The sequence below is a fragment of the Bufo bufo genome, chromosome 7, assembly GCF_905171765.1.
Source record: "Bufo bufo chromosome 7, aBufBuf1.1, whole genome shotgun sequence".
In the NCBI taxonomy this organism is placed as follows: domain Eukaryota; kingdom Metazoa; phylum Chordata; class Amphibia; order Anura; family Bufonidae; genus Bufo; species Bufo bufo.
Window position 1 is genome coordinate 26,663,268 of NC_053395.1, and position 24,599 is coordinate 26,687,866.

General features: G+C 46.0%; 1 protein-coding gene across 2 annotated transcripts in view; it reads right to left on the minus strand.

Moving 5' to 3' along the window:
- Positions 1 to 790: 790 nt before the first annotated feature.
- LOC121007388 (mucin-12-like) overlaps positions 791 to 24,599 on the minus strand; it is a 38,661-nt gene continuing 14,852 nt past the window's right edge. Inside the window, exons 2-10 of one of the 2 annotated variants that reach the window (XM_040439275.1) lie at positions 19,539 to 23,042; positions 17,597 to 17,688; positions 17,453 to 17,511; positions 16,211 to 16,368; positions 14,299 to 14,461; positions 12,780 to 12,971; positions 11,135 to 11,365; positions 2,292 to 2,433; positions 791 to 1,205 (exon numbers count right to left, since the gene is read on the minus strand). In XM_040439275.1, the coding sequence (XP_040295209.1) occupies positions 1,131 to 1,205; positions 2,292 to 2,433; positions 11,135 to 11,365; positions 12,780 to 12,971; positions 14,299 to 14,461; positions 16,211 to 16,368; positions 17,453 to 17,511; positions 17,597 to 17,688; positions 19,539 to 23,042 (4,616 nt within the window). In that variant the 3' untranslated portion in view covers positions 791 to 1,130. Of the gene's footprint in view, positions 1,206 to 2,291; positions 2,434 to 6,324; positions 6,392 to 11,134; positions 11,366 to 12,779; positions 12,972 to 14,298; positions 14,462 to 16,210; positions 16,369 to 17,452; positions 17,512 to 17,596; positions 17,689 to 19,538; positions 23,043 to 24,599 lie in introns of those variants that run through there. The other variant, XR_005780406.1, reaches the window with a different exon arrangement.

Below are 24,599 nucleotides of genomic sequence, written 5' to 3' on the forward strand. Positions count from 1 at the left end.
TTGACAGCATTGAGTTTCAGATGTACAAACTGTGGCCCAGATACAGAACAGTATTCATGGCACCTCTGCCGATCAGCTATTTCAAGAGGCCACTGCCTCTTCCTATGTGATGTTACAATTACCAAGTGCAGGCATGGACAACCTGAGGCTCTCCAGCTGTTGCAAAACTACAACTCCCAGCATGCTCAGACTGCCTACAGCTATCAGCCTGCAGCAGGGCATGGTGGGAGTTGTAGTTTTAAAACAGCTGGAGAGCCGCAGGTTGGCCATGCCTGACCAAGTGAATAGAGCTGAGCTGCAATACCAAGCTCAGACACTATACAATGGACGGCGCTGTGCTTAGTGAGCTGCTGCGCTCATAGAAGCGCCACAGCCTCCTTAAACAGCTGATCAGCAGGGGTCCCGAGCGTCGGACCCTGAGGATAGGTCCTCACTATCAGAATTTTTTTTAAAAACATTTAATATAGCTTATCAACACGATACATAAAAAAAAAAAAAATCCTTGCACAGTGTCTTTTCTAAACTTTTACAACACATTTTACCCTTTGCAATGCATAGGGTGTAATCAGCCTCTAAGGCATGCAGATTTGCAGTAATTGGTGGACTCTTTTGCCATTAGAAAATCCTGTGACTTGTCTTTTTAATCATTATTTGTTGTAATTCTTGTGTTGCCTAAAATGCACCATTCGTGGACCATGGATCTAGATGCATAAGCCTGCTCAGTTCTCATCAAGTAGAATCCATTGTGTCCCGGGTCCCTCGACAAATAAGCTGTACCCGTGTGTGCAGAGTGACACTTTATTATTGGTAATACAATAAGATTTTTTTTTATCTGTTGCAAGAATCAATCTGCAAGATAGTAGTCGATGATGTCATCAGGCGGCCGTGATGTGTTAAGTCCAGAGCAGTCTCTAGTGGTCGACATGGGAGTTTCTGCAATCACATGGGATGATATACACCACACATAAGTGCTACACGCAGTATATAGTTTGTGCATGGTCAGTCTTACGGACTCGGGGCTGACAAGTTCTGTAAGGAGTCGTTCGGTGACTCCTCCAATTGCAGGCACGGTCATGAGTGTCCTTGATAATATGCTGTTCACCGGCCCTTCCTATAGGTGCTCCCAGCAGCTACGCAGTCCAGCTCCTCTCTGTGTTGACCAGCTCCATCCCTTCAAAGTAGGAATGAGGTCTGCGAGCGTGAAACTGGAAGAAAAAAAGAAAAAAAGTCTGAAGGATGTCCTAATAAATGCAAATTTAAAGGGAGTTGTCCTAATTGAGCAATCCCTGTCCATCTGCCCAATGAGCATCATAGAATGGGGGATGTTGTATTCACTTGTCATTATTTTTCTGCATAGGGGGTAAGAAATTTGTGGCTCAACCCCAGGTAGCTTAAAGGAGTTGTCCCACCAAATATATTCTGCATTTTTCTTTCCTGCACCTCACGCTGAAAACTTTTGTAATTGCATGTAATAAAAAATTTAGCATAGCCCCTGAGTTATTCAAATGTATCTGTATAGCGCCACTGCTGTTTGTTTTTTTCTTATTTCTCTGTCCGCCTCGATGAGGTGGACGCACATGCTCAGTTCCATAATTAAACTGCTTCCTGAGCTGTGATAGGGAGAGAGCTACAGCAGAAAGGACACACCCCTGAGGTGCCAGCTTGATATAAACATAGCAGAGCAATGAATGGGTAGATCTTTGGATCCATGTGAGGTACAGGCAATGTTCAAGCTTTTTTTTTAGAACTTCATTTTCATGCAGCCACCACTAGGGGGAGCTCAGTGCAAACAGATGCTTACAATTTCCATTTTGGTCTACTGTAACTACATAAATTCCTATGCACTGAGCTCCCCCTAGTGGTGGCAGCCGCCTTCATAATAGATGGGAAGCAGGAGATTTGTCAATATATATTTGCCAGCTGCCTGATGTAAATACAATGAGAAATATGGGGGTCACAACGAGCACCATATTTACGAACCACCTGTTCCACTTTACTGAAGTCTGATAGGCTGAGTGAGACTTTTTTATTACAATTTTTTAGATTAGAATTTAATCTGATAAAATTAAATTGATCAGAAATCTGGGACACTGTGCTTGGCATTCTACATTGCCTGGGAGTGATTGACGCAGATGCACTGGAAAACTGACAAGACTAGGACGTGTTCTATAATTTGCGGAATGGATGCAGACAGCACATGTTCTGTTTGCATTTTTTTTGTTGCCCCATGAAAAATACAGTCATGTGAATGCTCCCTTACTGTGGGAAGGTTACTTTTGCCTATTACGCACCGGAGACTGCAGGGACAGCTGGTGTAGGATGGGGAAGGGGGTCCAGTGGATGGGTTCCATGGGCCAGCTGCACACCGACACGTCGCTTGCTTTCCCTGAGTCAATCATCAAGTCGTTGACACTGCTGCAACTCGTCTCCAGCCTGGAAGACAAAAAACCACGAGCAAACTTAGCAATCGCTGGTCAGTAACTTAAAGGGGAACTCCAATCAGAACACTCCTCGTCATTGAAACCAATCAGACTACTGCTTTTTTCTGGGATATTGATCTAGAAACTTTGTAATAAATCTTAAAGGGGTCTTTCTACCAATAACATACATCGCCTATCCACACGATAGGTGAAGAGTGATCTGACCAGTAGCGTCCCTGTCAGGATGGCTGTGGTTGCATGGAGCATGTTGAGAATCTGATCCTAGTGAGGAGAGATGGCGTACCCGATTGTCTTTGTGTATACGGGTAATGACGGCCATGCTGACTCCAGTGCATCCTCCAGTCACAGTGATAGCAGAGCAAAGCTAGTGATCTCTGTGAGACCGCTGCCCCCTGGTGTCTAACACGGGGGAATACATGTATAGATTAATAATGTGTGGACCACCGCAAACAGCTCCTCATATCTCATCTTCCTGTGGGTATTACTTTCACACTTGCGGCAGAGGATTCCAGCAGACTGCCTGCCGGATCCGTCAAAACGTATGCAAACTAATGGCATTTGTCAGACGGATCAGAATCCTGATCCGTCTGACAAATGCATTGAAATGCCGGATCCGTCTCTCCGGTGTCATCCGGAAAAAACGGATCCAGCATTTATTTTTTTCAAATTTTTGCGGTCTGAGCATGCGCAGACCGGAAGGACAGATCCGTTTTACCGGAACACTCGGCATTAATGCATTTCAATGGGAAAAAATGCCGCAAGTGTTCCGGAATTTTGGACGGAGATAAAACCGCAGCATGCTGCGGTATTATCTCCGTCCTGAAAAGGCAAAAAGACTGAACTGAAGACATCCTGAACGGATTTCTCTCCATTCAGAATGCATTAGTATAAAACTGATCAGTTCTTTTCCAGTATTGAGCCCCTAGGACGGAACTCAATGCCGGAAAAGAATAACGCTAGTGTGAACGTACCCTAACAGTCACACTTCAATTTTAATACATTTAATGAGAACCTAAAGATGAATCCTGACTGTGATTTTCTATGCCCTGGTGCACTGTGGGGTATGTGACGGGTCTACAGGAGGTGGCACAGCATGGTAAAGCCACGTCATCTTCCCAGCAGACCACACAATAGAGAAGTGAGCGGATCAGCTGGTTCTAGTTCATCTGGTATTTTCTATGGTAACACATGGAGTCTGCACTTTTCTGGTCACAATTCATGGAGTTAATCCCTCAGCACATTGTAACGGGGGCTGCAGCGTTCACAGAGTGGGCCTCATCATTGTCCTATAGTCCATGCTGCAGTTAAAGGGCCAGCGATTACAAAGTGGTCAGTTTATAATAGTACAGCAGCGTTATAAGAGGAACTGCTGACATCATTCAGGCCAAGGTATCTCTATGGAGGGTCTCAGCACTGGAAATAGATAGTATAAAGATGCAGCGGAGCAATGGCATGCCTACAATAATGGAGGCATGCGACTGCTATGGGGCCTGCGCTGAATTCCTTTTCCCATGTGAAAATTTAATTTCCATGCAGCCACCACTAGGGGGAGCTCAGTGCAAACAGATGATCGCAACTTCCATTTCAGTTAACTGTAACTGTATAAATTCCTAAGGCCTGAGCTCCCCCTAGTGGTGGATTAAAGTTTTATCTGATAACCGTGCTTGGCATTCTTCATTGCCTGGGAGTGATTGATGCAGACTCACTGGAAATCTGGGTGAAACAGAAGGGTCCATACTAAGTTTTGCTATAGGGCCCTATGAGATCTGTGTACACTCCTGCAGAGGAGATTTTTCTGGCCGTCCCTATTTAAGAATATTGGGGGCGCATTCCCTATCTTTAGGTTCTTGGCATTCCCTAGATCAGGGGTCAGCTTCCTCAAGCAGGTCAGTTGTTTTAAAAACGACATCTCCCAGTATGCTCCATTCACATCTATGAGAACAGCTGAGCAAGTGTGCATGCTGGGAGTTGTAGTGTTACAACTGCTAGAGTGCCAGAGGCTGCTGACCCCTGCCCTAGATGGACCATGCGACTGCTTCACTGAAACCATATTGGGGCCCTAGCCCCTGGAGGAAGCTGCGACCGCTACACATTTCTCCTACAGTGACCACTACAGGTGAAATGTAGTATTACATGTGGCCATTCAATTGGATGGGTGACCATGTATTACAGGGATGCTCAACCTGCGGCCCTCCAGCTGTTGTAAAACTACAACTCCCACAATGTCCTGCTGTAGGTTGATAGCTGTAGGCTGTCCGAGAATGCTGGGAGTTGTAGTTTTGCAACAGCTGGAGGGCCGCAGGTTGAGCATGCCTGGCCTACAGCTATCAGTCTACAGCAGGGCATTGTGGGAGTTGTAGTTTTACAACAGCTGGAGGGCCGCAGGTTGGGCGTCCCTGGCCTACAGCTATCAGGGCATGCTGGGAGTTGTAGTTTTGCAACAACTGGAGGGGCATCCCTGATGTAGAACATGGATGAGCTGGGTCTGCCAGGTCAAAAGCCGCTTTTTTGCAGGTAACGAGGACAGTCCCACCAAAATGTTCTCCATATGCTCTAGCAGGACATTTGGAAGATTAATGGGCTTCCCTCCCTGTGATACACACATCAGGGATCCTCTGTGTCACCTTGAGATAACACAAGGCCTGAAGCCGCGCACGGTCCGGGGACGCCGCCTGCTGAGCGCTAATTGATCTGTTTGCTTCCACGAACAATCAGACGCTCTTCCTGATTCCATGATGTCTGTTTAATGGAGCACAGGATGGAAAAACGCAGCAGGGAAATGAACCTTTAATTAAGCTGCAAGAATCACAGCGATCTATAAAACCAATGCCAGGGACGCATTGCAGAGGCCGGTGTCGCCGCCAACACCCCCGCCTTCCTTCCCCCTTAAAAAAAAAATAGTCTCTTCATTATTCCTAATTATCTGTGTGCTGCTAATAGGTGCAGGTGACACCACGGCGTGCCCCTAGGGATTGATTTAGTGCCGTATGGAGGTTGACATTAATTGATTATGTCGGCCCGCGGCTGGCAGGCGGGGGTGACATTATAATCTGGCGTCTGTCGGCTCGTATATGACACGTGTCTGCTACTTATAGAAAGCACTGAGTGATTAATAATGTCCTACATGCGTTATACTATGGGCTGCGCGGTGATAAATGTCGCCCTAGCCTAAAGCTTAAAGCCCATCTTAAAGGGAACCGGTCGCCTCCGAAACACATATAAAACCGACATCGTTACCTTACAGTAGCCCCCAGTGTGTTCTTCCATCGGTTGCTGCATACTGGAAAAAAAACACATTTTTAATCACCCTTCTCGCTATCTTCAGAGTCGGCTTGAAGTCAAGGAGGCAGCGCCCTCAGTGCTTCAAGTAAATATAGACCCGCGCCCCTTACCCGTCCTCTTCACTTTGATTGACATCCTGCCTAGAGGCTGGGATCGCCAAGTCTCGCGCATGCCCGGTGCGCTCCATGTTACTGCGCGATCCCGTCTCCGGCTCCCGCAGTCAGCCGGCAGCTTTGTTCTCACTGCGCATGCGCCGGCCATTTCAAGTGTGCGCGCGAGAAGGGTGATTAAAAATGTGGTCTTTTTTTACAGTATGCAGCAACCGATGGAAGAATGAAAAACATCATTGTGAACACACTGGGGCCTACTGTAAGGTAATGATGTCGGTTTTATATGTGTTTTGGAGGTGACAGGTTCCCTTTAAAGGGAACCTGTCACCTCGACTATGCTACCCTCACTGAGAATTTCTAAATGTTCATTGTGTTCCCCTAAACATATAAATTACACTTTTAATTTCATTTGCAGGCAAATTTAATAAGTATTATGCATTTTTGTACTTACCGCCTTTGATGCAAATTAACATAAAAGAGTCATATCTTACTTGTGTGACCAGAGAAGAGTCATATTTTCTCCGAGTCAAGCTCCTCAGCTCCGTCTAAGAAACGCCCCTACAGATAAAATCTCGCGTGAGCTTCCTTGCTTCGAGTCTAGGTAAGCACGGCCCCCTAACCGTCCCCTTCTTTGTTAGATTGACAGCCTGCAGTGTGGCCGGGATCGCATAAGTCTCGCGCATGCGCGGTGCGCTCCTTGGTAAGGCGTGATCCTGTCTCCGGCTGCTGCTGTTAGCCGGGTTTCAGCAGCGCACTGCGCATGCGCGAGACTTATGCCATCCCGGACGCACTGCAGGCTGTCAATCTAACAAAAGAGGGGACGGTTAGGGGCCGTGCTTACCTAGACTCGAAGCAAGGAAGCCTCGTTTGCATACGAACTGCGGGGGAATAAAAGTTGTTTTAGGCCTCACGCACACGACCGTTGTTTGAATCGTGATTTTCTGCGGACCCATTTATTTTCAATGGGTCCGTTGAAAACTCGGCTAATGCACCGTTTGCCATCCGCGTCCGTGATCCGTGGTTCCAGTCCGTCAAAAAAATATAACCTGTCCTATTATTTCCGCGGAAAACGGTTCGTGGACCCATTCAAGTCAATGGGACCGCTAAAAAATGCGGAGGCACACAAGATTGTCACCTGCGTCCGCGTCCGTTTTTTTTCCTATCATTTGCATGGCAAACCTGTCTTAGACTTTTTTTTACTTTCCTTTATGTCTGGTGGTCCTCCAAAAATAAAGGAAGACACACGGAAACAAAAACGGACACGGTTTCCCATTTTGCGGACCGATAAAAACAACTGTCGTGTGCATGAGGCCTTACAGCGATCATGCGCCTCAGACATCTTACACAAGAACGTCAGTAGAAGACGGATGTTAACAGCTTTAAGGTACTGCTGGCGGTTTATGATCCATTTTGGTGCTGACAGGTTCCCTTTAAGCACTTATAGCATAGTCACACCTCTGAGACCCTCACCTATTGGAAGAACAGGGCTCTGCTGACCCCCATTTTCTGATTCCCAGCTCTAAACACTTACCCTGGGTTCACACCTGAGCGTTCTGAAAGGAGCGCTCTGTATGCGCGATTGTACGGGCGTTTACAATCGCGCATACAGAGACAAGCGAATACACATTGTTGGGCGTTCCCGAAAGTCTATTGTACGGGAACGCGCGACAAAACGCCCCAAAGAAGCTCAAGTACTTGTTTGAGCGTCGGGCGTTTTACAGCGCGATCGTACGCGCTGTAAAACGCCCAGGTGAGAACCATTCCCATAGGGAAGCATTGGTTTCTCCTTGTTGTGCGTTTTACAGCGCGTAGGAACGCGCTGTAAAACGCTCAGGTGTGAACTGAGGGTTAAAGAGCACCCATCAGCAGGATCAACCCAATCAAACCAGGCATACTACCCTGGTAGGGTCGTTCCTCCTGATTAAAATTATACCTGTCTTGTGAAAATCGGTTGAGGAGTTTCCAAGCAAAAGTGACCTTTATTTTTTAGGCAGATTAAGGCTTCAGGGGTGGGGCCAGCACTAGAAAGCCGGTAGGCTATGCCCCGTCCTTCGGTGAACGGAGCCCTGATCTACACACAGAATAAGTATTTTTTCTCGGAAACGCCACAGACAATTTTCGTAAGACAGGTATCACTTTAATCAGCTGTATCAACACAGTATTGTTTGATTGGGTTGGTCCTGCTGACAGGTGCCCTTTAAGTGAAGAGGTGGCAGTGCCTGCTCCAAACAAGCAGTTCATTGTATAATGTAACTTTCAGATCTACTTTATGCTTCCTGGTCATTTTCAATATCTCTGTTTGCTGTCAGTGAATGGGAACATTCCTAATTACATCTAGAAACAGACAGTTTGAGTGCAGAGCTACAATTGTATCCAGTCTAGAAAATAATGTGGGACTTTAGACCGGGGCTACATGCGACTTTGGTTACGCAACATCAAGTCGCATACAGGTTTAAAAAAAGTCTAAAAAGTGCGATTTGTCTGCGACTAAAGTCGCACAAGGGTGTAATTTGACTGTAGTTCACAGTTCACGTGTGATTTAGGATTTAGTGATTCTCAGGTGCATACGACTTGAGCTATATTATCCGTTTACCAGTCCACAAATCGCGGATCCACTTTATACGGACGCCGTCCATGTGCATCCCATCAAATTTCACCGGCCCCACTGTCAAAATGCCTATTCTTGTCCCCAAACAAAACAAGTCTGCGGCGTGGCTGCACGGATGCGGACAGCACACAGATGACACTCATACTCATAGAAATGAATGGGTCCGAGTGCAATCCGCAAAATATGCGGATTTGGTACAGAACGAAAATATGGTGGTGTGAATGCAGCCTTAGGCCCCTTTAACGCGAGCGAGTTTTCCGCGCGGGTGCAATGCGTGAGGTGAACGCATTGCACCCGCACTGAATCCGGACCCGTTCATTTCAATGGGTCTGTGTACATGAGCGTTGGTTTTCACTCATCACTTGTGCGTTGCGTGAAAATTGCAGCAGGTTCTATATTCTGCAAGTGCGGATGCAATGCGTTTTTCGCAATCATTACTGACATTGCGGCGATGTGGCTTCGAGATCTTGGTTTCGCACGGTCAGTTGTCGCCTAGCATATTCCACAACACAAATCTCTTTCCTTTCCTGACGGTTTGCTACAATGTATCAGTTTGGACCCTAGTATTTACTATACAGCATACATGTAGCAAACCCTCAGCTGTAAGATGTGTTGGGTTTCAGCTTGAATTTAGTATATTATAAAGTTTCAGCGCTGTACATTATATAGAAGATCATACTATACATTAACGCCAGTGAGCAGGGATGCACTTTTCCCGCCCATTTTTTCGCTGTTAAGGTCATGTTGCGTGCTGGAGAGGACTACACGTGTCCGCGCAGTGTGAAGCCTCCACACTCTCGTTGATCTGTCCTCCCCCCTGGCAGTGCTACCCTCAGCATCCTCCCTGTAGCAGCAACCACCGCCGCGCTCCCAGTGCCGACGGACCAGCGTAACCATGACAACAGCTCAGCCAATCACAGCCCTGCGTTCCCTCACGTTCCAAATACCTTCACAGCTAAGGTAATGGGAGGGGGGGGGGGGGGGGTCTCGGAGATGCTCCAGGATTAAGTAACCCCTGCAGTGCTGGAGCAGCTGGGGAAAGATGCAATCGTTTGCTACGAGGATCGCCTGATTAGATATTCACTGCACATCCTCCAGACGCTGCTCTACCTGCGCATGTGCTCAATTATAGACAGACATGCAAATCGCTCGTGTCTGTCTGGCTCTTCCACCCAAAACATTTTAACCCTTCAGTTCCTTATTCTAGGAGGCTGTCAATAGCCGCCAAATATGTGGCGTGATTACACTAATGAGATCAACGAGCATCGCAACGCCTAATACAACGGACTGACACTGATCATATATCATCGCTCCACCCGGAATTTATGGTCGTGGATAAAATTTATGACCTTCACAAAGAATTTTGTAACCCCCTCTGTGTTACGCCAGGGCCCGATGGCAACTTGTGGCCGTATAACATTAAGATCGTAAATGTCGCAATGACAGTTTCACCCCATGATAGCGAACACACTGGATGAATCGGGTCACAACGCAACGTGATTATAAAACGTGTCTTCTTCGTAAAGGTGTTTTCACACCACTAGGATCCTACCTGATTTCAGTGAGAAGTGCTACGGGGCCCTTGGAAGAAGGGGGCCCAGCTATAGTTAGTCCCATCCCCTTCTGCAATTCATTGGTTGTCCAGGACCTTCCTCTACAGCAAGGATCAGCACTAAAGCTGTTGTGACACTACTACTCCCAGCATGCACACTCACTCGGCTGTTCCCCAAATTCCTATAGAAGGGAATGGAGCATGCTGGGAATTGTAGTTTAGCCGCAGCTAGAGCGCCCAAGGTTGCTGACCCCTGCTCTACAGAGAAATTGCAATTTTGGCAATGAACAAAAGGGTCAGGAATCATGGAAATGAGAGCATATATACCAGGAGCAGACTGGTTGCTATGGAAACATGGCCTAAAAGTTGCATTTTTTTTAAATTTATTTTGTTTGTCAGGAAACATTCCCATAGCAACCAGTCTTCTTCACATTTAAAGGGCACCTGTCAGCAGTTTTGTACCTATGACACAGGCTGACCTGTTATACGTGCAGCTGAAGATCTGTGTTGGTCCCATGTTCATATGTGTCCGCATTGCAAATGAGCGTCTAGGAGCAACGGGGGAGTTACCATTACACCTAGAGGCTCTGCTCTCTCTGCAACTGCCACACCCTCTGCACTTTGATTGACAGGAGCAGATGTGATGACATTTACACTGCCTAGTCCTGTCAATCAAAGTGCAGAGGGCGCAGCAGTTGCAGAGAGAGCAGAGCCTCTAGGTGTAATGGTAACTCCCCCGTTGCTCCTAGAGGCTCATTTGCATATATTAAAACATCATTATTCTCAGCAATGAGGGCACATATGAACATGGGACCAACACAGATGCCTTCATAGTATCCAAGAGTCCCAAATTTGACAGGACTGTCCCCGATTTTCAGAGACAATCCCAATAAATCCCACTTGTCCCTGCCCAAAAAAATGTAAACCCTCCCCGAAAAGTTGGCATTCGCAAAGTTTCAGTACCCACAGAAACTCCTACAAAACCCCCCACCTTGGGTTCATCTGCATCAACCTTGCCCTCTGGAGGTAGCGGAAAACAGGAACAGTTGGAAGGTTTGTGTAACGACATTCCTAATACTTGACAATCCCCATGGTAACAGCCTTGGTTCTGTTCTGTTTCCAGCGCCGCCCCGTCTATTACCTGGGTTGGGCCCGGGCGGCCTGCTGGGGCTGGTTTGTTTGGGAGCCGCTCCTTGCACCGTCCTGACAGCCGCACACGCAGCTCCCCAGAGCCTGCAGCGGAAAGACCTCTTCAGAGCTGCTGAATGCCGGGTTATCCAGGGAGTTGAGCGACGCTGAGGCCGTCAGCCATGTTTGTGAAGGGCACCAGAAATGCGTGGGGACATCGTCAAAGCGACTGAACCTCCTGTAACTAAGAGAAGGAAATCTGTCTTAAAAGCCTGAAGTCAACGGCAACATGTATCATGTACTAACATCGTCTACGGAAAATGTCTCAGTCCTGGAACACGTGTATTAAAGGGCATCTGTCAGCAGTTTTGTACCTGGTGCATGTGCACTTGGCAGCTAAAGGCAGCTGTGTTGGTCCCATGTTCATGTGTGCCCGCATTGCTGAGAATAATGATGTTTTAATATATGCTAATGAGCCTCTGGGAGCAACGGGGGCGTTGCCGTTACACCTAGAGGCTCTGCTCTCTCTGCAACTGCCGCGACCTCTGCACTTTGATTGACTGGGCCAGGCACAATCACGTTTTCACTGCCTAGCGCTGTCAATCAAAGTGGGGAGAGCGTGGCTGTTGCAGAGAGAGCTGAGCCTCCAGGTGCAACGACAACGCCCCCGTTGCTCCTAGAGGCTCATTTGCATATAATAAAACATACATTTTTCTTAGCAATGCGGGCACATATGAACATGGGACCAACACAGATGCCTTCGGCTGCCAAGCGCACATGTAACAGGTCAGCCAGTGTCATAGGTACAAAACTGCTGACAGATGCCCTGTTTTCTGCTACAGGAAGAACGTGTCTCAGTTTTATTATACCGACTCCATTTCGTGTTGTGAGAGGCAGGACGCGGTTCTCATCACAATTTTCATGGAATCTAAGAAACCCTACTATATCATTGCCGATATCAACGTTCATCTCTGGTTACCATAGCAACAGCTAACCGGGCCGCTTCCACTGCCGTCGTCCCTTTCGCATCCTGAACAAGGGCCTTACAGCTTCTGCGGCCAGCAGGAGGCGAGCAAGGGACGTGAAATCTGGGGACAGGATCAAAGCTCCAGCGAGCGGAGGCAGCGGCACGCGACATTGCCGGAGATTGCTTGCACTGCATTAGCGAACCTGTCATTAGGACTGGGGCATCTGTAAGGCGTCCGATGAAGGCAAAGCTAATGGGCACAACTGTATCCCATAGACTAACCGAAGTGCGGGGAGCCTAAAATATACCGCCCCCCACCCCCAAGTACAAGGTGGCCATTAGCTTACACAGTGCACTATAATTTACTTGTGGTCCTCACAAAATAACATTTTTGAAGCATAATTTGACAGGAATGCACACAGTGATTTCCTTCTGTTATTCCTCCTGGAAAAGTATGACTAGACTGACAATGCCAATGGCCTTATCAATAACTTGCGCCCTTACACATTTTGACAATCTCAGTACTTGAATGGTGTGAGCCTGTGCAGGGACAAGGATTGATGTATACATTCCCAGGAGGAATAACAGAGGAAAAGCGAGATGCACAGTTGGCTAGCACAAGCGGCAAAACCACAGCTACAAGACTGGATGACGCAGCCGTAGGCTACTCTATACTCTATATGTTTTTTACCTGCTTTGAGTCTGAGCCACTTTCTGCTGCAGGATCTGTGTCTGGAACCTCCGAACCAGGATGAAAACCGCGGCCGCAGCACAAATGATGATGCAGAACACGACGGCGCAGGCGATGGCGGCGAGGCGGTGATGAGTCATCCTGTAGTCACAGGTTTGTCCCATGTACCAAAAGTCTCTGCCAATTGGACACCTGAGGGTTAGGAAAGAATACACAGTGACTGACGGAAAACGTACTCAAATACAACCACCAGCAAGTGAACAATCGTCCCGGAGCTGAGGAAGAACTACAAGTCTCAGCATACACTGCCATCGTGTAGATGTAGAAGGAGGGACATGAAATACTGTTCTTTTCTGATACCATGGGGGTAATTTATTAAGACCGGCGTTTTAGACCCCTAACTTTCGGCATATCCAGCGCCAATCTGAATGTAAGCCTTCTTCCTTGCTGTCTTACATTTAGACCATTTTCTATGCCTAAAACAGGCGTAGGAAAATGATGAATGAGACGGACCTACCAGCCCGTCCCCGCCAACACCCACTTTTTTAGACCTGGCGTAAGCAGGGAAAAGTCGCAGATTGCGGCGTAACTAACCGCTGCGCCGCACTCTGCGGCAGAAATATGCCTGATGTAGGTGTATTTCTGGATAATAAATGAACCCTTATGTGTTTTCTGCAGCTTATCACTGTATAGACAAAACCTTTGCACATTCTCTGTTTCCATTCCTCATCATCTCTTCTTGCTGTCAGTGAATGGAAACATTCTTGTGTGCATCCAGAAGTTGATAACCCAAAGGTGCATTGGAAGAAAGAAAGATTCCAAAGTGTTCCAAACCCCTGCATCAGTGGTGTGGCGTCAAAACTTCCCAAATTTGTGCATATAAATGTGCGACTTTTTGCTGTTTTATGCTTTTTTCACCACTTTTCTAAAATGTTGAGCAGGGCCTACGCAGCCAAACAAACTTAACCTGATCTCCAGCAGAAAACTGGCGTAGATTTCAGCACTGACCTACTAAAATTTGCCAAAATTTTCAAAAAGGCACACAGCTGTTAATAAATTTGGCGTATCTTATATCAGTGTATTTTTTATTTTTTTTTATTTAGATTGGCGGAAAAAATTTCCCCCACAGTGTTCTGTGATACATTGCAGTGAGACATGCACCCATGGGAGAAAAGGAACGTTCTTGTTTACATCCAGAGGCTAAAAACCATCAGACCTGCCTCTCCAGGGCCTAGGCCTACAGAATTCAGGGCAATGTAGTTGATCCACGACTTTTAAATAGAGCAGAGCATAGCTGGATGCCCTCACGGAGCAGTGTGCTGCTGGATATAGTGGTTGTTAGCTGTGCTACTAGGACATATTCAGGATGGTTTTTAACTTTTTGATGTAAACAAGAATGTTTCCATTCACTGGCAGCAAGCAGATGTCTTGAGGAACTGAAACACAAAGTCTACTAGAAAGTTGCAGAGCTCTTTATGGACGACTTCCTCTGCACCATTACCATGGCAGATCTACTCACTGGCACTCAGGGTCCTGCCCTTTGCGGTGGATGCAGATGCCGTTGTTGTGGCAGAAAATGCTGTGACAAGGTGACAAACAGAGGGCGCTAAACGTCCGAAGAGGCACACACTGGAAACTCAGAGGGCAAGCGAACCAGTCTGTACATGGATCGGCGTGATTGTCTGTGGGGAGGAGATAAATAGGAGCGAGACAGATTACACTCCTGTTACCAGGGACCACAACACCAAACAGCAGGAGTACTAAACCACTGGACACTTACACCAGTGGACACCAAGGACTGGGGGAGTAAGCCGCTGAAGACTGAACCACTGAACACCAAGGACTGGAATATGAAACCACTGTACTCCAGGGACTGGAATATGAAACCACTGGACACCAGGGACTGGAATATAAAACCGCTGTACTCTAGGGACTGAAATATGAAACCGCTGGGCACCGGGGACTGGTATATTCAATCTTGAGACATCAGAGAATGGAATATTAAACTGCTGGGTACTACAAAATAAAGGACACCTGGCACTGGAATATTCAACCACTTAACACCAGGGACTGGAAATCTAGACCACTGGACACCAGGGACTGAAATATTAAACCGCTGTACACCAGGGACTGGAATATTTATACACCAGACATAGGGAAAAGACATATTAAATCACTGGGCACCAAGGGATAAAATATTAAACTACTGAACACAACAGAATGGAATATTCAACCACTAAACACCAGGGACTGGGATATCAAACCACTGGACACCAGGGACTGGTCTATTAAACTGCTGGACAGCAGGGGCTGGAATATTCTACCACGGAACACCAGGGGCTGGAATACTGTACTGCTGGACAAAAGGCACCGGAATATTCTACCACGGGACACCAGGGACTGGAATATTCAACCACAGGACACCAGGGACTGGAATATTCAACCACAGGACACAAGGGACTGGAATATTCTACCACGGGACACCAGGGACTGGAATATTCAACCACAGGACACAAGGGACTGGAATATTCAACCACAGGAATATTCTACCACAGGACACCAGGGACTGGAATATTCTACCATGGGACACAAGGGACTGGAATATTCTACCACAGGACACCAGGGACTGGAATATTCTACCATGGGACACAAGGGACTGGAATATTCTACCACAGGACACCAGGGACTGGAATATTCAACCACAGGACACAAGGGACTGGAATATTCTAGGTATTAAGGGTATTAAATCAGTGGACAAAATGAAGGCACTGGAGAACAGACACTGAATACTATACCCACTGGGACTGAGTAACTATTCCACTAAATACCAGGGACCGGTCCACTTAACTACTGGAAGCCTGGAGCATTAAACCATAGGCCTGCAGGGACTGGGGTACTACAAATCATGGACAGAAGGGACTGGGGCGCCACTAAACCCTAAATCAGTAGACTGCCAGCACCAATTCATTAGACTGGGGCACTTAAACTAGTCCAGAAATCCGGGTGCCAAACTACTGGACACCTGGGATGTGATGACTAAACCACTAGATACCAGGGACTATGTACACCACAGAGCAGACCTTCATTTTACTGGACAACATCTCATTTTTGTCTGAACTGGGTACCATTCAGTCTACTATAAAACAGGAGGATGATGCCACGTCCACCAGGGGGCATCAAATGTACTGAAATGTGACGGTAGTGGCGCACAGGCATTTATAGAGGAAGCTATGAGCAGCGGGAGGCACAGATCATAGGACGGGTCATTGGGTCACCTCCCTGCAGAGTGATACCTAGTTATCACAGGAAGAAAGTTTTCCAGTCACCTAACGCCCCCCCCCCCCCCCTCCCCGTCACATGCTAACAGAGAATAGGTCAAAGTTCAAATCATCCCTAATGCATCACGACGTAATGGATCGGGGTCAACTTACCCAACAGAGTTGTGTTATAGATTCTATAGGCCAAGGGTTTCTTCGAGGACCCAAAAAGCATGGATGGATTAGAGAGGACAACTTCCTGTGTGGCAGACATCAGGCTCCCTGGGCGCACGCAGAACAGCACTTTGTATTCCAAGACAGTGCCAGCCGTCCTGAAACGACAAGCGGAGGCTATTGCCAGGACGCCTGAAAGGCAGATTTACTAACTGCATTAAAAATATCCTGCAATAGTAAAAAGGGCAAAAACCTATTGCACATCCTGCATACTAAGCATGTGTATGGTATGTGGGGGCAAGGGTGCACTTGGCTGGTGATATCGCTCTATAACGCTGTGACTGGCAAAGACGCGCTCTGCTGCAGCGCGAATATCTTCCTGGCCACAGCTTCCCCGGGCGATTGCTGGGAGCAGTAGTCCTCATGCTGTTCTTGCATTTTCCTGAAGCTTCTCTTACAAGAGAAACCTATAACAAACCTGTGTAGCCTGAAGCGGCAGTATACTGTACAGCAGACAAAAATTCCTGTGACCACTTCTGTACACGTGCAATATGTACATGGAGGTTATGGAGAAGTTTGCACTGAAATGTTCTACCATTTGCTGCTGTGGAGTGTGTGTAAATCCTTCACTTAGCTGTTGATGCTGCTGATTCTGACATAGATCTGGCACTGCTCTTTGCTCTGTTGGCCGTCTCTGCTGCTCCTTCACTAGTCTCAGTGTTAAAGATAGCAGCAGGGAGGGGGACGGGGTTGTAAATGGCAGATCAGAGTGTGAAGAAGTGGAAAGCATCCAAGTTTTCAATGTGGGCTGCTCACTCATGTAGATATGGCGGAAAGCACACGCAAGATACTTTGCAGGTGAAGTGAGGAGAGATCACACAGGCTGTGTACAAGGGCACAAAAATGTAAAGTACCCATGGCAGACTCTGCAGGGGGGAGGAAGGGAGAATCACACACTCCTCAGTATAACTGACTGTCAGTACAAGGGAAAGGAGATCCCTCATGAGCCATAGAAGGAAAAATCAGAACAGAAATGAAGCTGTGCTGACACGAGAGCTAAGGGATGAAAGCAGGATCCTGGACACACAGATCCAGCATGAATTACTGACAGTCACATCCCATGGTGCTGTGTTATATTAGTGATGGATGCAGCCTATCCTAGACCAAGCTGTGCTTGTCATACTTTTAACAAAACATCCTATCCATCAAGGACCGTGGCCCAGCTGTAGTTGCGTCACTCACGTCACATTCAGAATCTCAATCTTGTCAAAGCCTGGGGTGGACTTGTAGGCAGCAGTCAACTGAAAGAAAATACGAAAGGAAAGCATGGTTTATAGGAGCAATCGGACTGTAAGTCCAGTTCTTGTCCCATGCCGTGACACTGACCTCTTGTAGGAGAAGTGGTCTGCAGGAGTCCAGCTGCTCACACGCTGCGTGATGGGTCAGCCTCATTTTGTAAGTGACATTAATGGTTTGCACTGATGGAGGACAGGAGCAAAGATTATTCAATTTGGGAAGGGTACACAGCAAAGAACAAAATATACTGAAATGAGCAACTTTTTTGTAATAAAAGAGGTGAGCAGCTTTCATTTGGACATCATTCTAGTCGTAGATTCTGGTAATCATTTTCATAGATACCTACATAGTAAAGGGTTAAAAAAAGAGAGACCTTTAAGTACAGCCCACTATGTCCACCCCCCCCCCCTCCCACCAATTCATTAAATAAGGGCAAACACAGTATCAGTGCTTTATACGATTGTAAAATAATACCTTCTTCTCTGGACTTTACTAATTGAGGCAGCAGACTGGCATTGAGCGCTATCATTTGGTGAATTATCAATAATTACACCTAAATCCTTGCCCACCCTTTGGTGATCCGTTCCAAGACTGGCACCTAGATCAATGTCATGAATAAATTGTGGCAATTGCAAAGTAAAAGTCTCATGTGTCCTAATAAATTTGGTGCTGTCCTAAAGACAGAAAATTTGCAGCACTAAATCTACCGTATTAATAAATATAAGGTTTAGGCCACAACCCTCCTGGTAAACCACTCCCAACTTTTCACCAGACGAGGTGCAAAAAATGATCCCACCTACAATTTTGATTTGTGTTTATACCAAAAAGTGGAGCAAATACTTACATTGATGCAGTCACCACTAGAGGGAGCTTCGGAGGTAGCTGCATACAGTTCTATGCAATGAGAGCCAGGCACCAGAACTATACACCTCTGCCCCTGGTGCAATGGACGGAGATGGTTTCTGCAGCACTGCTTGATGGACGACCCCTCATAGGATATCAAGAATCCGTATTCCATACATTTCATTTATTGTCATTTGAGTTGTAAATCCTGTTAATCTGTGGCTACTTTTTTCAGGGTCACCTAACGCTCAATCGGGACTCTTTTTGCTCATTATGATCTTAATATTGTATACTGGTCTAGATTTGACAAACAGGATATTGTTTATCTAGATCGGGAACCGTTCTTTGTACATTTGTCTCACCCCCCACCTTGTCTCCTTAGATTCTCAATAAAAATACAATAAAATGTATGCGTCGCCTACGATCAGCTCCCAATAGTAGTGACTGCGAGCAGCAGAAAATGGGCACCACAAGATTTTCACAATTCAATTTAAAGGGGGTAGTCCAGGAGCTAAAAGTTATCCCCACTGGATAAGGGATGACTTACTGACCGGTGGGGCTATAACCACTGGGTGCAGTCCCATAGCGAATGAATGTAGCGGCAGGGCACAAGCTCAACCTGCTGCTCCATCAGGACAGGGTTACGGGGCCCCCATCTCGGTATCTGTGACCCAATGGTCAGACCCCCACCGATCAGACATTGATCCCCATCCAGTAGATAGAAAACATTTCTATGTACTGGAATACCCCTTTAAAGGTCAGTCTTACTACTGTTTGCCCCCTAATGGAAAGATTGATAATCCAGAACCTGTCAACGCCAGGTTAAAATTATTATATACAATGTAATGTATACATTTTTTTTGTCATAACAACCTAGTTCCTTGGCCTCAAATGGGTTCTAGATTTCTGGTAAGACCTGCCTTGGGGCAAAATTGATATCTGTATTTTGCTTCATTATATAGTAAGGCAGTTTTTCAAACCTTTGCTCTTTTCATACGACGGATTTTCTAAACTTTAACATATTGGGAGAAAATCAACCTTGATATTTTTATGAGCGATTTTTCTGAAAAGGTCAATCAGCAAAGGCAGCTTCTCGAATACTCAAGGCAAAGGCAGAAGAAAACAACAGATAAAGTCTATCAAGATAAAGACATTATTCTCGTCTGGGCAGTTATAGTTCATGACTGACCTTTAAAGACTGGTTGCTGCTCGTCTACAATGAAGATCCGGTCTCTTCCAGGCTCCGCTGACATCACTTCACCAAGAGTCTGGGTGGAAAACATGTTGGATTGCGGTGATGTCATCAACTTCATCTCAGTTGAAGAACTTTTTGCTGTTGTAAGCACACGGTCTCTTCCTGAAGCATGGCTTCTTGTGGGGTGAAATGTTGATACCTTTGAAGGCAATGTTGATCCCGAGTCCCATCTACCATCTTTGTTTTGACGTCCACCAGTCGATGATGGGCTAGATGATACTTCACTCCCAGGTTCTTCAGTGGTATGTGACGTACCATGGCCATAACTTACACTTGATACAGCCAGAACTGAAGTTAGGTCTTCTTTAGCTGTTTGTACATCAGACTTTCTGGTAGGAGTAAGCTCTGATCCAGCACTAGTGGTGTGCTGTGGATATGTCTGAGTTTCCACATCTGGTTGTGTTTGTGTTGACTGTAAGTGTCCTCTGTGAGTTGGCAATATGCCACCAAAGGGTGTAATTGGGTTTAGAGTAATCTTAGAAGTTGTTTCAGTTTGCTCAGTGAATTCTGTTTCATCCCTTCCATATCCTATTGTAGTGGTTTGGTTAAGTGGTTTAGTTTTTGGTGGGACTGATTCAGTCTCATTCTTTACGAGAGTCCTGCTTGGAGTGGTAGACCATCTCCTAGGCTTACTAGTTAGCTCTGTGGTGCCCTTTGCGATATATGGTCTTTGTGTGGGTAGCTCTGTGTAGCTTTCTGTGGTCACTTCTTTGTGTAAAGGTGATGTTGAGCTGCTATGAGTTGTGTTTGGTTCAGTTTCTAATAGTGATACTGCATGAGTCTTTTCAAGCCAACTGGTTGTGGTCTTTGCGATTGACTCTTTTTGTGTTATTGAATACATTTGGCTGCTTTTGGTTTGTTCTATTTTAGTATTTGTTTCTGTCTGGCCTTTTGTTGTTGGTTCTTTCTCTGTCCAAATGAATGGTTGTGAGTTAGTAACATGGATGTTTGATTCTGATTTGCCCTTTGTGATGGGTTCCGTTTGAGAAGGTAATTGAGTCTTGTTTAAGACCGAATCTGTTTGTGTTAATAACTCTGTGTAGCCATGTGTTATTGGATCTGAGCTACTACCTGGAGGTGTTCTAGACTCACTGTACTGATTATTTTTAGATAGTCTTGTTTCGTTGAAGTTTTTCACTGTTACAAGGTCTTGTGGACTGTGTGTGGTCAACAGAGGTTCAGTCACTCCAAACAGATGAGAGTGAGTCTCTTTGATTGGACTCGAGTTAGGCAGTGGCTCAGTGTATGATCCTATTCTGACCCTTGTAGACTGGTTCTCTGTGGTCAGATCTGGATCAATCCTTGTGGACTCATAAGGTGGACTATGAGTGGTCAGATCTGGCTGGCTCTGTGTAGGTTCCCCAGGTTGGGTCTCTTTAACTTTAAGCTGTGACTGTGTGGTTAGCTCAGTTAATATGGATATTTTTTGGCTGCCATGTACCGTGGCCTCAGTAATTTTTTGGGTGGTCAACTGTGATGTTAGCTGTGATTGTGTTTGGGTGATAAGTTCCATCTGAAACTCTTCAGTTGTGTTATATGTGATTGATTGCGTTGGTAAATGTTTCTGTGTTACTGGTTTAATGGTCATGTTTAAAGATGGACTTGGTAGGCTGTCTTCTTCCAAACTGTTGAGCTTGTGTGGGCCTGTTTTATGCTTAGGTTGATGAAGTGTTGTGAACACCTGTCGGGCCTGCGTTGTTAATTGACTTACAGTAGTTAGGTTCTGTAAACTTTGGTTAGTCGAATTTGGTTCTAATGTTGTGAAAAGTGTCATTGCACTTGGTGTAGATGTTTCCGGTTCAGAAATGTTCTTTGTTAAGTAAGACGAGACACTTGCATCTGTATCAGATCCATTTTTAATGGTTGCCTGCCTTTCATGCAAGTCTGTCGTCTCTACATGGAGTGGGGATTGGCTTGGCAGATCTAAGGAGACTTGAGCAGAGCTTATCTGATGTTGCACCCAGTGCTCGTTATGCTCATGTGGATGAGTAAAGTTGTGTAGATGTCTATGATGGTGTTTATTAGTACCACCTAACCTTCCCGGGGATGTTACTGTATGTTCGGAAACCGTGTTATCAGACTTTTTATGTTCACCCAAGAAGGAGTGTTTATGGTGTTTATGACTATGTGTCTGGTTGTGATGCATGTGTCCAACTGTTGTGAGTTCTGGCAGAGTCTGGTATTGCTGTTCCACAATGTTGTGTGGTTGTACTTCTGCCTCGGTTGTTGTCTGTACTAGAGTCTGGACCTGTGTACCTTCTCCCTCACCAGACTGAATATTTGAAACACTTCGTGTATCTGAAGTTCTTTTGATGGTCCCACTGGTCACAGTCCCTATTTCAACAGGCTCAGTAGAACTGACTCTATTCGTTTTGTCTGGGTCTGTCCAATCTTGACCCAGTCCAAAAAGTTCTGTCGTGTCTCTTAAGTTTTGCTTTGTATGGTTATAGATCACATTCCTATCGGGTACCCTTACATTCACTTTTGAGTTCAACCTTTGCATTACTCCGGACTGGCTCGCTCCTAGCAAATTTATCTTCTTCAAAAGCCCAAGTGTCGATTGGTCGATTTGTGGTACCAAGGACATGACTTCTGCTCTCAACACATGTTCTGATGTGTTCAGAGCGTTTAGTTCATATAACTCAGTCTTTTTTCTATGTACAAAACTGGAATTTGGTAAAGTGTGAGTAATATGATTGATATTGTGTGTGACTGACCTGGGACTATCGTTTATTACAGTGCTGAGCAATACTGAGGTGGTGTTGACTTTATCTTTTAGTTGTTTGTTGAGCTGGGAACCCAATGGGAGTTGTTTCACTCCACTGGCTACTGATGAGACGTCCTTCTGGTCAAGTTTTAAAGTGGTTCTCAGTGGTGTCACAGCTCGGTGGGTTTTGGCCAGCTCTGCTCCACCGGCGCTAGCATTTAAGTCATGGAAATGTCCTATACCTGGCCTGATGGTAACATTCTTGTGATGGCCATGTGGTGGGCTCTGATACCTGGCAGATGGGTTTCTCATTGTGGTCTTCATCATACTTTTGGGCTTGCTAGGAGGGGTTGGCACTTTCTTGATGATGGGTCTCTTTATATTCGACTCCCTCGGTGGATGGCTCTTGGCAGTAACAGGCATTTTGGTTGGATGCGAGTGAGTAATATTTTGTGTGGAGCTTATTTCATGAGTGGAATTTTTATGTTTCAGGTGGGTGGTGTTTACTATTCCACCACCTTGTACCGGTTGGGCTCCGTCAGTCATTATATTATCCACTGGGGGAGGATGGTGCATTTTGCCATTTTTGGCAGCTGTTGTTTTTTTGGTGGGTGCACGAGATCCTGATGGTTTTCGGAGAGAGGTCCGTGGAGTCACAGCCATGGTAAACTGAGACCCCAAAGTGGTTGTTGTGAAAGTTTCGACTTCATACGTATCATTGGCTAAAAGCTCTAGAAGGTACAAAAAGAAAGGAAGTAATTTAAAAGGAAGGGGGCAGCACATACCCATGAACATAATTTCTATCCAAGACCACCACAAATCATTCCACTGCACTAAACTGGCACCGTTGTATACGGGGGACCCTCTGCTGTCGGTACTGGGGCTGCTATAACTGGGAGCACTCTGAATGCTGATCTTATACATGGGCGTGTTATTTTTGCACTGTATAGCGTCATTATTCATTTGCACCGTATGTCAGCATTATGTTTGCACACTGTATGGCGGCATTTATTACACTTTACTAATGAGAGCACATGCATCTACTAGTAAGGGCTCATGCACACGACCATATTTTTTTCCCACGTCCATTCCGTTTTTTTGTAGCCCATACGCGGAACCTTTCACTTCAATGGGTCCGCAAAAATACGGAAATGACTCTGTGTGCATGCCGTTTCCGTATGTCCGCAAGTCCATTCCGCAAAAAAATATAACATGTCCTATTCTTGTCCGTTTTGCAGACAAGGACAGGCATTGTTACAATGGATCCGCAAAAAAACTGATGCAACAAGGACGTCACGCGGATGTCGTTTGTTTTTTTGTGGATCCGTGTTTTGCGGACCGCAAAATACATACAGTCTTGTGTATGAGCCCTAAGTATGTGTGCCCTGCACATGCATAGCTATATCTCTGTCCTAGAACATGGTACTGGGACAAAAACATTAGGCAAATAAGGAGACGACGACAACATGCAAAGTCAGGTTTCTTCCCAATATTTGCTATACTCACCATTGTTTCAGAATATTTTTTCTCACCCCCCCTCCCCCCACCCCACATCGTTACTAATTATAAAAACAGTCTTTGGCTTTGTATTGCAGGGGGTGTGCAAGAGTCAAACAGCACAGGCATATTAACTTGCTTTTCAATTTTTTCCCACTCGTTTTTCCATTTTGATAACCCAAGATGAGGTTCTGTCCAACCAGTTGTAAAATGTGGAAAGTTTACCAAAGATGTGCAAAAACGTCCGCAGAACACTGCTATTAAAGTACCCCTGTCACGAAGTGGAGTAAGGAAAGTCTAAAGAGCCCTATTTATCAAAACTAACAGCAAAAAAGTCCTTCGGGAAATTAAAGCTGAGCTCTGATTGGTTGCTATGGGCAACGAAGACAGTTCTGATAAATGAGACCCATTGGGGGAGATTTATCAACACTGGTGCAAAGGAAAACTGTCTTAGTTGCTCCAAGCAACCAATCAGATCCCACCTTTCATTTATCAGAGCAAAATGAAAGGTGGTATCTGATTGGTTGCTATGGGACAACTAAGCCAGTTTTCCTTTACTCCAGTTTTGATAAATCTCCCTCCATTTTGTGATGCTGAGGTCTGCACTCTGTCATGGCCAGACCATGGTAAAGGCAGCTCTATGGCTGAAAACAACGACCTGACCTCCCCCCCTCCCCTCTTCATATCCTGTCCTATCTCATCCTCATGGAGCCCCTGCTGTCTCCTTTCCTCCCTCATGTATTCAGAGCTCCTGTTCCACCCTCCTATCTCCTATTGCTGCCCTGCACAGA